The sequence below is a fragment of the Hypanus sabinus genome, chromosome 6 (genome assembly GCF_030144855.1).
Source record: "Hypanus sabinus isolate sHypSab1 chromosome 6, sHypSab1.hap1, whole genome shotgun sequence".
NCBI lineage: Eukaryota > Metazoa > Chordata > Chondrichthyes > Myliobatiformes > Dasyatidae > Hypanus > Hypanus sabinus.
The window spans coordinates 11,693,743-11,706,841 of NC_082711.1; the positions used below are offsets into that span (position 1 = coordinate 11,693,743).

At 48.9% G+C, this 13,099-nt stretch overlaps 1 protein-coding gene across 4 annotated transcripts in view; it reads left to right on the forward strand.

The window, feature by feature from the left end:
- The window catches only part of vill (villin-like), a 117,937-nt gene extending 106,789 nt beyond the window's left edge, over positions 1 to 11,148 (forward strand). For all 4 annotated transcript variants that reach the window (XM_059971709.1, XM_059971707.1, XM_059971710.1 and 1 more), the window contains exons 17-20: positions 3,458 to 3,646; positions 4,586 to 4,660; positions 5,542 to 5,814; positions 8,243 to 11,148. In XM_059971709.1, the coding sequence (XP_059827692.1) occupies positions 3,458 to 3,646; positions 4,586 to 4,660; positions 5,542 to 5,814; positions 8,243 to 8,356 (651 nt within the window). In that variant the 3' untranslated portion in view covers positions 8,357 to 11,148. The remainder of the gene's footprint in view (positions 1 to 3,457; positions 3,647 to 4,585; positions 4,661 to 5,541; positions 5,815 to 8,242) is intronic.
- Positions 11,149 to 13,099: the final 1,951 nt, after the last annotated feature.

Here is a 13,099-nt window from a genome sequence, read left to right on the forward strand (position 1 = left end):
AGCCACTTCTCTGATACCAGGGACCCGAGGCACACGTGGCAGGGAATTCAGAGGATTACAGACCACAGGTCTACCCTGCGTGTTGTGACCAGGATGATTTACTCCCTGAGAGGCTGGATGTCTTCTACACCCAGTCTGATGCGCAGAACACAGAGTGGGTGAGGAAGGCACCCCCAGGGGAGCAGACCCTCCGTCCGGCTGAAGCTGAGGTGAGGAAGACCCAGGCTGGAGTCGACCCTCGCAAAGCTGTGGGTCCCCGTAGTCGGGTTCTGAAAGACTGTGCAGCCCAGCTGGTGCAAGTGCTGACCCGCCTCGAAACAAAGAAACAGCATGGAAAGCACTCAGAGAAAACATCAAGAACAAATAACCCAGTGAATTTCAAACGTCAAACTGCGGAGTCCTGGGAGCACTCAGTTCAGTTCTGTTCAGTGTTCACTGACGGCAGTCTGCACAGCCTGTTCCCTCTCTAAGAGATATATTCCACTGCAAGATTATCTCTTGTTGGATGTTAATCCGAAGTTCTTTTAGAAGTCAGGAAAGAAGCACAAAACTTGTTGCTTCACAATCATTTCATTAAATGTTGGTAGAACAAAGAGAAATTGAAATGAACAATGATAGAGATCTACTAAGCAGAGACAGACTCAAAAGGCTGGTCATTGTTTTTCATAGATAAGGAGAACTCCATTCAAATTTACAGGTAAGAGTTAGCCAATTAGAAAGCCACTATCAAATAAGGCAGTACAATGAAGATGCAAGCATTTCCCAGAATTATACTTTATATAACCTCTAGGAGCGTATTAAATGGCACGGTAGTGTAGTGGTTGGCACAGCGCTTTACAGTAACAGTGACCCGGGTTCAATTCTCACTGCTGTCTATGAGCAGTTTGTACGTTCTGCCTACGAACTGCATAGGTTTTCTCTGGGTGCTTTGCTTTGCTTCCCACAGTCCAAAAACACATCAATTGGTCAGTTAATAGGTTGTTGTAAATTGTCCTGTGACTAGGCTAGCTTTAAATTGGTAGATTGCTGTCCGGTGCAGCTCAAAGGGCCTGTACTGCTCTGTATCTCAATTAATTAATTAACTTGCATATACAAACCCCATTTCCAAAAAAGTTGGGATATTTTCCAAAATGCAATGAAAACAAAAATCTGTGATATGTTAATTCACGTGAACCTTTATTTAACTGACAAAAGTACAAAGAAAAGATTTTCAATAGTTTTACTGACCAACTTAATTGTATTTTGTAAATATACACAAATTTAGAATTTGATGGCTGCAACACACTCAACAAAAGTTGGGACAGAGGCATGTTTACCATTGTGTTACATCACCTTTCCTTTTAATAACACTTTTTAATTCGTTTTGGAACTGAGGATACTAATTGTAGTAGATTTGCAATTGGAAATTTTGTCCATTCTTGCTTGATATAAGACTTCAGCTGCTCAACAGTCCGTGATCTCCGTTGTCTGATTCTCCTCTTCATGATGCGCCATACATTTTCAATAGGAGATAGATCTGGACTGGCAGCAGGCCAGTTAAGAACACGCACTCTGTGCCTACAAAGCCACACTGTTATAGCCCGTGCAGAATGTGGTCTGGGATTGTCCTGCTGAAATAGGCATGGACGTCCCGGGAAGAGACGTCACCTTGATGGCAACAGATGTCTCTCTAAAATCCTAATATCGCCTCAGAATCAATGGTACCTTCACATACATGCAACTCACCCATGCCGTGGGCACTGATGCACCCCCATACCATCACAGATGCTGGCTTTTGCACCTTTTGCTGACAACAATCAGGATGGTCGTTTTCATCTTTGGCATGGAGAACTCGACGCCCGTTTTTTCCGAAAACTAGCTGAAATGTGGACTCATCCGACCACAGCACACGGTTCCACAGTCTTTCGGTCCATCTGAGATGAGCTTGGGCCCAGAGAACTCGCCGGCGTTTCTGCATAGAGTTGATGTATGGCTTCCTCCTTGCGTAATACAGTTTCAAGTTGCATTTCTGGATGCAGCGACGGACTGTGTTAAGTGACAATGGTTTTCCGAAGTACTCCCGAGCCCAGGTGGCTATAATTGTCACAGTAGCACGACGGTTTCTTAGGCGGTGCCGCCTGAGGGCTCGAAGATCACGCACATTCAGCAGTGGTTTCTGACCTTGCCCTTCACACATTGAGATGTCTCTGAATTCTCTGAATCTTTTCACAATATTATGTACTGTAGATGTTGAAAGACCTAAATTCTCTGCAATCTTGCATTCGGAAATGTTCCTTTTGAACTGACTAACAATTCTCTCATGAATTTTGGCACAAAGGGGTGAGTCATGACCTATCCTTGCTTGCAAAGACTGAGCCTTTGATGGACACTACCCAGTCATGATACCTCACCTGCTACCAATTAGCCTGCTTAATGTGGAGTCTTCCAAACTGGTGTTACTTGAATATTCTGTGCACTTTTCAATCTTATTTAAATCTGTCCCAACTTTTGTTGCGTGTTTTGCAGCCATTAAATTCTAAGTTTGTATATATTTACAAAATACAATTAAGTTGGTCCGTAAAACTATAGAAAATCTTTTCTTTGTACTTTGGTCAGTTAAATAAAGGTTCACATGAATTAACATATCACAGATTTTTCTTTTTATTGCATTTTGGAAAATATCCCAACTTTTCTGGAAATGGGGTTTGTACATACTGTTAGCACTAGGAAGCATACTAAGCAATTACTCGTATAAAGTGATTATGTACATTACTGCCCAAAAGTCTTAGGCACATATATAGAGCTAGGGTGTCTAAGACTTTTGCACAGTACTGTAGTAATTTTATGTTTTGTACTGTACTGTGTCTGCTGCAAAAAAAAACAAATTTCATGATATCTGTGAGTGATGACAAACCTGATTCTGATATGGGTCTCTATTGTGGACTGAGAGTGTGAAGGGGGCAGGGAGAGGGGAATCATGGTTGGGAAAAGGGGAAGGGAGAGTGGAGGGAGCGGGAAGCACCAGAGAGACATTCTGTAACGATCAATAAACCAATTGTTTGGGATCAAATGACCACGCCTGGTATCTCAGGGCTGGGTGTGTCTACGCAACCCCCACCACCTGCCCCTGGCTCTCCTTCTCTGCCACCTGTCCCACACCCCTCCCGCAGCACTCCACCCTCGCCATTCCCAACGTCCTTTGTTCCCACCAGATTTACTAACTCGCTCTCCATTCCACATTGACAAATAAAGGACTGTGCACCCTAGCGGTACGTATGTGCCTAATACTTTTAGACAGTACCCTAAGATATAAGCAGATATTTAATTGTTAAACTGCAATGAAAATTACAATTAAGCAGCCTAATCTAAGAAATAAACAGTTGGATCCAACACTTTTGATCTCTATGCCCCAGGTAATAACCTCCTCGCGTGTCTAATCAGTCCCTGTAACTCAGGCCCTCCATGTTTTGGTTCACAGATATTCCTGTGGATAGGACGGTCAGCCAACGACTATGAGAAGCAGGAGTCCATCACCTCGGCGAGGGAGTACCTCCAGTCACACCCGTCGGGGCGCGACCCACACACACTCATTGTCCAGGTGAAGCAGGGAGCTGAGCCCGTGACCTTCACCGGGTGGTTCAACGCCTGGGACACACACAAGTGGGCCGTAAGTACGGGCTTGCTGACCTCCACTCTTTGAACACCAGTGTCTTTCAGCAATTCATGAAGTCCTCTGGGTTACAAACGATGTGACCACAGCCTCAGCGTGCAGAGACGTCCTTTCAGAACAGATTGTTGAAAAAATCCCCTGCCGGTCCGCTCGCTCCTTCCCGGTCCTCATCATTATGTGCTGTGCCGTATGGCCTGGACAATCATGGTCTACATCACCGTGATTGTTCTTGGCAACTCTTTCTACAGAAGTGGTTTGCCATTTTTCTGGGCAGTGTCTTTACAAGACGGGTGACCCCAGTCATGATCAATTCTCTTCAGAGATGGTCTGCCTGGGGTCAGTGGTCGCATAACCAGGACTTGTGATCTGCACCGGCTGCTCGTACGACCGTCCACCACCTGCTCCCGTGGTGGGGGAGGCTAAACCGATGCCCAAGGGTGGCTGGCAAGCCAGCAGATTGAAGGAGTGCCTCCCGCCTTCTTTGGTGACGTATCTCCCCTCGGCAGCCACTTTTCCCAATAGTCCTGTAAAAAAAAAACATCTCATCATTCCTCCGGCCCCCAGTGGAAATTCCCGTTCTTTCACACCAGCCTTTCAGGATCACGTCTCAGTTTGCAACAGCTCTGTGCATATCTGACTCAGCCCTCTCTTGTGCTTTTAGTTCTGGGCCAGATCTGTCCTCATCACCATTCTTCTGGGAATGAAAGGGTTAACCCTTTCATTCCCGGGATGGTTCTCGCGAACCCCCTCTGAATCCTGTCCATTGCCAGCAAATTTTTTCCCTGTTAAGGGGCACAACTGTGCTCACAATGCTCCAAGTGCAGTCTGCCCCATTGAAGGTGGGGAGGGTCGAGAGACAGGAGAGTTCAGTGTGCATGCAGAGATGAAGCTTGCCTCTTTTGTCACCACACCCTACCCCTCTGCCACCTCCAACAGGCCGGCGGTGGAAGCAGCTACGACAGGATGCGGGGTAACCTTGGCGATGTTTCAGCCATCACACAGATCTCCGTGGTGAGTGCCAGGGTGTTGGTATCAGATTATCATCATCACATGTACCACGATACAGTGAAAAGCTTGCCTTGCGTCGAAATCGGGGGCTCAGAGAGAAAGAGAGGGGTGGACAGGGGGGAGAGGGAGGGGGTGTGGAGAGAGAGCAGAGAGAGAAAGAAAATGTAAGAGGGAAGAGGGAGAGAAAAATTGAGAGAAAGATGAGGGTGGGGCGGGAAAAGACAGAGAGATGGCCTGACAATGAAAGTTCTCCTGCAGCAGAGATACTTGGCAGCTGAAATAAACTGAGAAAATTCCAGATATATGCTTCAGGTCACGTAGCACCTGTGGGGAGAGAAATGGATAATATTTCAGGTCCGAGGCTCTTCATCAAAATTTAAGACAATAAAGATAAAAAAGGACACCTGAGATATTAAACTCCACATTTGTTGCCTGACCTCTCCCCCATCTCTCTCCCCCTCCCTCCCTCTCTCTCTCTTCCTCCCTCTCTCCCTCCCTCCATCTCTCTCTCCCTCCCTCTCTCCCCCTCTCTCCCTCCCTCTCTCCCTCCCTCTCTCACTCCCTCCCTCCCCTCCCTCTTCCCTCCCTCCCTTCTCTCTCTCTCCCCCTCCCTCTTCTCTCTCTCTCCCCCTCCCTCTTCTCTCTCTCCCCTCCCTCTTCTCTCTCTCCCCCCTCTCTCCCCCTCCCTCTCTCTCCCCTCCCTCCCTCTCTCTCCCCCTCCCTCCCTCTCTCTATCTCTTGATCAGATTTTATTTCAGAATTCCAGCATTTGCATTTTTTTTTGTTTTGTGTGATGGGAAAGGCTTTGCCTCTCTTTATAACTTAGTAAAAGTCATTTTTATTTTTTCTGCTTGACTGCCCTATAACAGTGTGTCTTCCCACAGGATCTCCACAATACCGACTTGAACAGGAAACATGCCCCAGCCTCGACTCCCGCCTCCTCCTCCTTCAGTCAACAGGTGCCTAGGGCCCAGTCAACCCACAGCCCTCCGTCTACAGGCGCTGTACACGCCACTCCCCCCCAATCCTCCTCCTCGCACTCCCCTCCCCTGGCCAGGCCCGTCGTCGTCAATGGCAGGGAGTGTTACCCTCGAGAACTGCTGATAGATATCCCGCCGGAGGAGCTTCCTCAAGGGGTGGATCCCGGGAAAAAGGAGGTGAGATCATGTAGAGCGTGGTGGGGGGTGGGGGTGGCCCCTCTCCGGCTTTTCAAGTTTGGCCCTGTGGCGCTGAACGGATTTGAGTACTCGTGGACTCTTGGTTTGATGCCAGTATTCACTTGGCTTGCTGGGGATTGAGTTCAAGAGCTGCGAGATCAGGTTGAGCCTCTGTGATAGTATTAGTGCGATCACTCCAGTCGAGTACGATATCCTCCTAAGGGATTCTCTGTTGGTGGGTCCTCAAGAGGCTGTAGGGGCTGATCCGGGATCCACATATTCCGGTGCGGTGTGGACACGAGTGAGTAGTGACCGTGGTCAGAGGCTGATCCGGGATCCACATATTCCGGTGCGGTGTGGACACGAGTGAGTGGTCACTGTGGTCGGAGGCTGGTCCGGGATCCACATATTCCGGTGCGGTCTGGACACGAGTGAGTGGTGACCGTGGTCGGAGGCTGATCCGGGATCCACATATTCCGGTGAGGTGTGGACAGGAGTGAGTGGTGACTGTGGTCAGAGGCTGATCCGGGATCCACATATTCCGGTGCGGTCTGGACACGAGTGAGTGGTGACCGTGGTCGGAGGCTGATCCGGGATCCACATATTCCGGTGAGGTGTGGACAGGAGTGAGTAGTGACCGTGGTCAGAGGCTGATCTGGGATCCACATATTCCGGTGCGGTGTAGACACGAGTGAGTGGTGACCGTGGTCGGAGGCTGATCCGGGATCCACATATTCCGGTGAGGTGTGGACACGAGTGAGTGGTGACCGTGGTCAGAGGCTGATCCGGGATCCACATATTCCGGTGCGGTGTGGACAGGAGTGAGTGGTGACTGTGGTCAGAGGCTGATCCGGGATCCACATATTCCGGTGCGGTGTGGACACGGGTGAGTGGTGACCGTGGTCGGAGGCTGATCCGGGATCCACATATTCTGGTGCGGTGTGGACACGAGTGAGTGGTGACCGTGGTCAGAGGCTGGTCCGGGATCCACATATTCCGGTGAGGTGTGGACACGAGTGAGTGGTGACTGTGGTCAGAGGCTGGTCCGGGATCCACATATTCCGGTGCGGTGTGGACACGAGTGAGTGGTGACCGTGGTCAGAGGCTGATCCGGGATCCACATATTCCGCTGCGGTGTGGACAGGAGTGAGTGGTGACCGTGGTCGGAGGCTGATCCGGGATCCACATATTCCGGTGAGGTGTGGACAGGAGTGAGTGGTGACTGTGGTCAGAGGCTGATCCGGGATCCACATGTTCCGGTGCGGTGTGGACACGGGTGAGTGGTGACTGTGGTCAGAGGCTGATCCGGGATCCACATGTTCCGGTGCGGTGTGGACAGGAGTGAGTGGTGACTGTGGTCAGAGGCTGGGTTTATCGGTTGTTCAGTCTCTCCTTTCACAGCTGCAGCTTGTTCTCTGCGAGACAGTGAAGTCATTCTCCTGTAACGCAGCTCCCACTTGAACAGATTTCATCCAGGTACAATGTAGTGTCTTCCCAGTTTTTAGATGTGATGTTGAATTTCTTCAGGCTGGTTTTGATGTTATCTTTGAAGTGTTTCCTTTCCCCACCAAGGGCTCGCTGATTTTCCTTCAACTGGGAGTCAAGGATCTGTTTGGGGTGGGTGTGAGTTATGCATCTGGGTGATACGACCTATCCATTGGAATTGGTGTTGCTTTATCATGATGGAGATGTTGTTCACATGGTGTTCCTCTGGTATGCTGGTGTTAGTGCGTCTGTCCTTCCCGCTGAACCTCCAAATCTTTCATAATGAGCTTTGGTGATATCGGTCCAGGGCTTTCAGGCGCCGGCTGTAGGTGGTCCATGATTCCTGATTCATGGCCACTCCATAAAACCCTGGCTGGATCTCATGTGGAGGATGTTGTTCAGTTCTGGTCGCCTCATTATCGGAAGGTTGTGGAAACCTTAGAGAGGGTGCGGAGGAGATCTACCAGGATGCTGCCTGGATCTGAGAGCATGTCTGATGAGGCAAGGTTGAGTGAGATCGGGCTTCAGAGTGAAGGAGAATGAGAGGTGGCCGGATAGAGATGAACAAGATTTGATAAGTAGTGTTGATAGAGTGGATAGCCAACACCCTTTTCCTGGGGTGGAAATGGCTAATATGAAGGGGTATAATTTTAAGGTGATTGGAGGAAAGTATTGTGTCAGATGTCGGTTGTTTTACACAGAGAGTGGTGGGTGCGTGGACTGCACTACCAGAGATGGTGGTAGAGGCAGGTACATAACGGACATTTAAGAGACTCTTGGATAGGCACAGTGATAAAAGAAAAGGGCAGAGCCATGTGGGAGAGATTAGATTGGTATTGGAGTAGGTTAAAGGGTCAGCACATCATTGTGGGCTGAAGGGCCTGTACTGTTCTCTGAACACACTCCATCCTCAGTAACAGCCCTGTTGGATTTTTCTCCACAGCAATATCTGTCCGACGAGGACTTTGAGGACATTTTCAATATGACGCGGGAGAAGTTTAATCAGGCACCAGCCTGGAAGCAGAAGGTGTTGAAGAAGCAGAACAAGCTCTTCTAGAGGGACAAGAGATCGTCTGTCTTCACAGCAGACAATAGGTCAACATAGAGAGAGATATATTTTTCCTTTTTTATATAAAAATAATCTTGTTCTCTGTAAAGCTGACACTAAAATGTCAAATTAGTCTGTAGCTTGTTCTGAATGCTTTCATCTTTGTGAACTATCCAATAGGCGGCATTTCTTTCCTTGGCTGTTTGGAACGGTGTGTTCCGGGGCCCAGTCTGCCATGATCGAATGGGAGAGCAGCTCAGAGTCACAGAAATGGGCCCTTCAGCCCATCTAGTCCCACAGCCCTCCATACCCCTCCCATTCATGTACTTACACCAACTTCTCTCAAATTTTGCAATCAAGCCCTCATCCACCGCTTCTGAGGGAATAAGTTCCCTGTAAATATTTCACCTTTCACCCTTAACTTCTGACCTTTAGGTCTCATCTCAGTGGAAAAAACCTGCTTGCATTTACCCTATCTCTGCCTCTCGTAACTTTGTATACCTCTGTCAAATCTCCTCTGCAGGGAATAAAATCCTAAACAACTCAGCCTCTGCCTATAACTCTGGCCTTCACGTCCTGACAACAACCTTGCTCCTGTACGGTCTTATGAATGTCGGCTGGCCCAAAGGGCCCTTGCCTGAGGCTGAAGCAAAGCGAGGCAGCCTGTGGCCTGGGGTCAGGGTCGCTGTCCTTCCCGGGACCCCCCTTCCCAGCCGTTTTCTAGTCAGGCCTGATGTCTCTCAAAGAGCTGACTGGAATCTCAAGGTGTACCTAGGGAGGTCAGGCCTGGAGAGGATATAGCACCTAAATCACAAGGCCATTTGGCCCATCATATCTGCTCTCCCATTCAATCATGACTGATTCTTCAACCACCCTTTTACCAGCTCCTCCCTGTAATTCCTTGAACCCCTTTTTCAATCAATCGCTGCCTTAAAAGAGGACAGGCAGTGCTTTTTTTTTCCCTGGGGTGGCAATGGCTAATGTGAGGGGGCATAATTTAAAGGTGTTTGGAGGAAAGCATAGAGGGGAAGTCAGAGGTCGGTTTCTTACATGGAGACTGGTAGGTGCGTAGGCTGCACTGCTAGGGGGAAGGTAGAGGCAGATACATTAGGGGCATTTAAGATGCTCTTAAGTAGGCACATGGATGTTAGAACAATGGAGGGCTATCTCCGACTCAGGAGAAAATCTGCAGAAGCTGGAGAAACTCAGCAGGTCAGGCAGCATCTGTGGGAAAGAGTAACCAGCTGGTATTTTGGGCTGAACCCCTTCATCAGGATCAGGCTATTGGGTGAAGTCCCCAGCTGTCGGGCTGAGGCTTCAGCAGCTGGTGGGAACGCTCTGGAATTAGAATCAGGTTTACTGTGTTGTGGGGGCAGGGCAGTGCAATCCATGAAAAATTACTATAACTTAGAAATGTGCAGCCTATCATGTCTGCTGTGTCATTCAGTCATATCGAATGTCTTCTCTCAACATTCCTCCTTGTAACCCTTAACCCACTTACTCAACCTGCACTTTAAATACATCCAGTGACCTGGCCTCCACAGCCGCCTGTGGCAATGAATTCCAGATTCACCACCCTCTGGCTGAAAAAATTCCTCCTCATCTCTGTCCTAAAGGGAGATCCCTCTATTCTGAGGCTGTGCCCTCTGGTCCGAGCTTCCCCCACTAGAGGAAACATCCTCTCCACGTGCACTCTCCCCAGGCCTTACAGTAGGACAACTCGCCAACCCACTCTATAGGGAGGAATAAACAGTTGAAGGTTTGGGCTCGGACTCCACTGTGTGTGTTGCTGAAGATTTCTAGTCTGCAGAACCTCTTGTGTTTATTATTTCAACTTGGTCCTGAGTGGCAGGCACAATCCGTTCTCCCTGTCTTTAAAGATGGTGGTTGGTTAGTCCACTTTGACTGGACGAGATTAAGTTCCCTCCATTTATATGGTTGAGACATTTATTGGGAACAACATGGAGACAAAGCTATTCCTTACCCTCTAGGAAACCTCCTTTACTATAAGAAAAATGGCCATCTTTGCAGTATTACTAAATATCCTGACCAGCACTACGTGACCCACAAGGATGCTACCTCCGGTTGTATCACGTGACCACTGTTGCACGCCTGCCATTGGTCTATTCGCCCAGGTCGAAGTACTTTGTGGCAGTCGTTGGCGTGTTCCTATCTTGTCCATTTGGTCAATTTTGAAACTACGCTGATTTCTCACGCAGCTCCAGTATTTTTATCATTAGAACGACTGCCTTTGTGGGATGAACCGTCTGAATTTCTACAGTGCCTTCCACAGCCTAAGGTGATTAAAAAGCCAAACAAAAACTTTAAGACTTGTGCAACACACACGAAGTGCAATCTACTTTCTGCCCCCTTCCTTTCCAATCCTGATGAAGGGTCTTGGGCCAAAATGTCAACTATTTAATTCCTCTCCACAGATGCTGCCTGCGCTGCTGAGTACCTCCAGCATTTTGTGTGTGTTGCTCTGGATCTCCAGCATATAGAATCTCTTATGCTTATTAACCTCAGAACTTGTAATAGGGATGTTCGACCAGATGTAAACGGCAACAATCTCCCTGCTGGTTGTGGCCGTCTGGGGGATCTTCGTCATCGAGGAGAGGGATGCGTGGGATCCAGCTACAGGCTTATCTTGGTGCAGGTGGGGTGGGTGTCGGAGAGGGACCCCGAGGGAACTGCCCTCAGATATAGCTCTCCATGAGAGAGGACCATTCCGCTCTGTTTTCTTAAACTGATCTTGAAAGTTGAAAGTATTGTGCAGAAATATTAAAAGAATGAATGCTTGACTGTCTGTTGTTTTTACTTGTCATGTTATCCTCTCTATGTGATTTCTCTTCACAGCAGCAGAGTCCTTTCAGCCCACGGTCTCTGCCAGCCCAGCTGCAGCTGGTAGTGCCGCTGCCTCTCATCTGCAAAGGCCCAGGTTTGATCCTGACCTCAGGCACAGGTGGCATTGAGGTCGTCCGTTGCAGTTAACCACTGATGGGTGCCGAGGTAAACACAAGCCAGGGCATTACGATATGGAGAGCAAGCTGATGCCCATACCAGCCTCCTCAGTCCACGCGGCTGCTGAATCCGAAGGAATGGCAGAGTCTGATACAGTTTGGCAGCAGCGGTATTGCAGGAGTTGCCAGTTAGTGTTGAACTCAACGTGAAAATGCATTAGGGACTCCAGCTCCAGAATTTTCCTTGGGATTTACTCCGAGTGGGTATAGCCACAAGACAGCGGAGCTTTCCTTCTCCTAGATGAGCTGCCAACCACAGCTGACAAGCCCCATCTGCCCCACATGACTGGTTTCAAAGCACCAGTAACCTGCCTTCAACCCTTCTCCTGTCAGTAGAAACGGTTCCTTCAGGCCAGGCAGCTGAGCCACACGTGAAGGCCAGGAGCTGGACTTGGTTGTCAGAGGCTGTCTGAGACACTCACCATTGGGAGCTGTTGATGGGTGGTGGGAGCTTAGCTGCATGACGTCTGCACGCTCTCCCCATGCCTGTGTGGGGTTCCTGCCACATCTCAAACTCATGCAGATCCGGCTGTTCACCGGCCACAGTAAATTGCCCCTAGTTTGTGTGTGGGTGGGAGAATCCGGTGGGGAGGCCAGTTGCTGGGAATGCGGGAGGAGTAAAATGATGTGAGCATGAGTGGGGGCTTGATGATCTGCATGGATCTGATGGGCAGAAGGGCCTGTCCCTTGCTGCTTAACTAATGGATCTGGCAGAGCCACGGTAGCTTTGTGGTTAGCACAACGCTAGTGCAGTGCGGAGTTCAGTTCCCACCGCTGTCTGTAAGGAGTTTGTCCGTTCTCCCTGTGACGCTAAGGCTTTATAGGGCACTGGTCAGACCACACTTGGAGTATTCTGAACAGTTTTGGCCCCATTATCTAAGAAAGGGTGTGCTGGCGTTGGAGAGGTTCCAGAGGAGGGTCACTAAAATGATTCCAGGAATGAAAGGGTTAATTAATGAAGAGCATTTTATGGCACTGGGCCGCTTCTTGCTGGAGTTTGGAAGAATGAAGGGGAAGCTCATTGAAACCTATCAAATGTGGAAAGGCTTCAACATAATGGAAATGGAGAGGACGCTTCCTTTGCTGAGGGAGCCTAGGACCAGAGGTCACAGCCTCACAATAGAGGGGTATCCATTTAAAACAGATGAGGAGAAATTTCTTTAGCCAGAGGATAATGAATTTGTGAAATTCACTGCCATCAGTTGGCTGTGGAAGGCAAGTTATTGGGCATTTTTAAAGCAGAGATTAATAGGTTCTTGATTGGTAAGGGTGTCAAAGATAATCGGGAGAAGGCTGGAAAATGGGGTTGAGAGGGATAATAAATCGGCCATGATTGAATGGCAGAGCAGACTCGATGGGCTGAATGGCCTATTTCACTCCATGTCTCAGAGACTTATGGATCTGGTTGCCTTGCAGGGAGTGTCCACTAGAGGGTAGACAGGAGCTACACCGCAGAGAACATTTACAAGGATGAGCCCAACTGGAGGACAGACAGAATAGGTTAGAACTTTATTCCTTGGAACATAAGAATATTGAGGGGAGATTTGACAGAGGTATGCAAAATTAGGAAGGGTATAGATAGGGTAAATGCAAACAGGCTTTTTCCACTGAGGTTGGGTGAGACGACAACCTGAGGCCGTGAATTAAGGGTGAAAGTTGAAAAGCAGGAGGGGAAACTTCTTCAGTCAGAGGGTTGTGAGAGTGTGGAATGAGCTGCCTGTGCCAGTGCTGC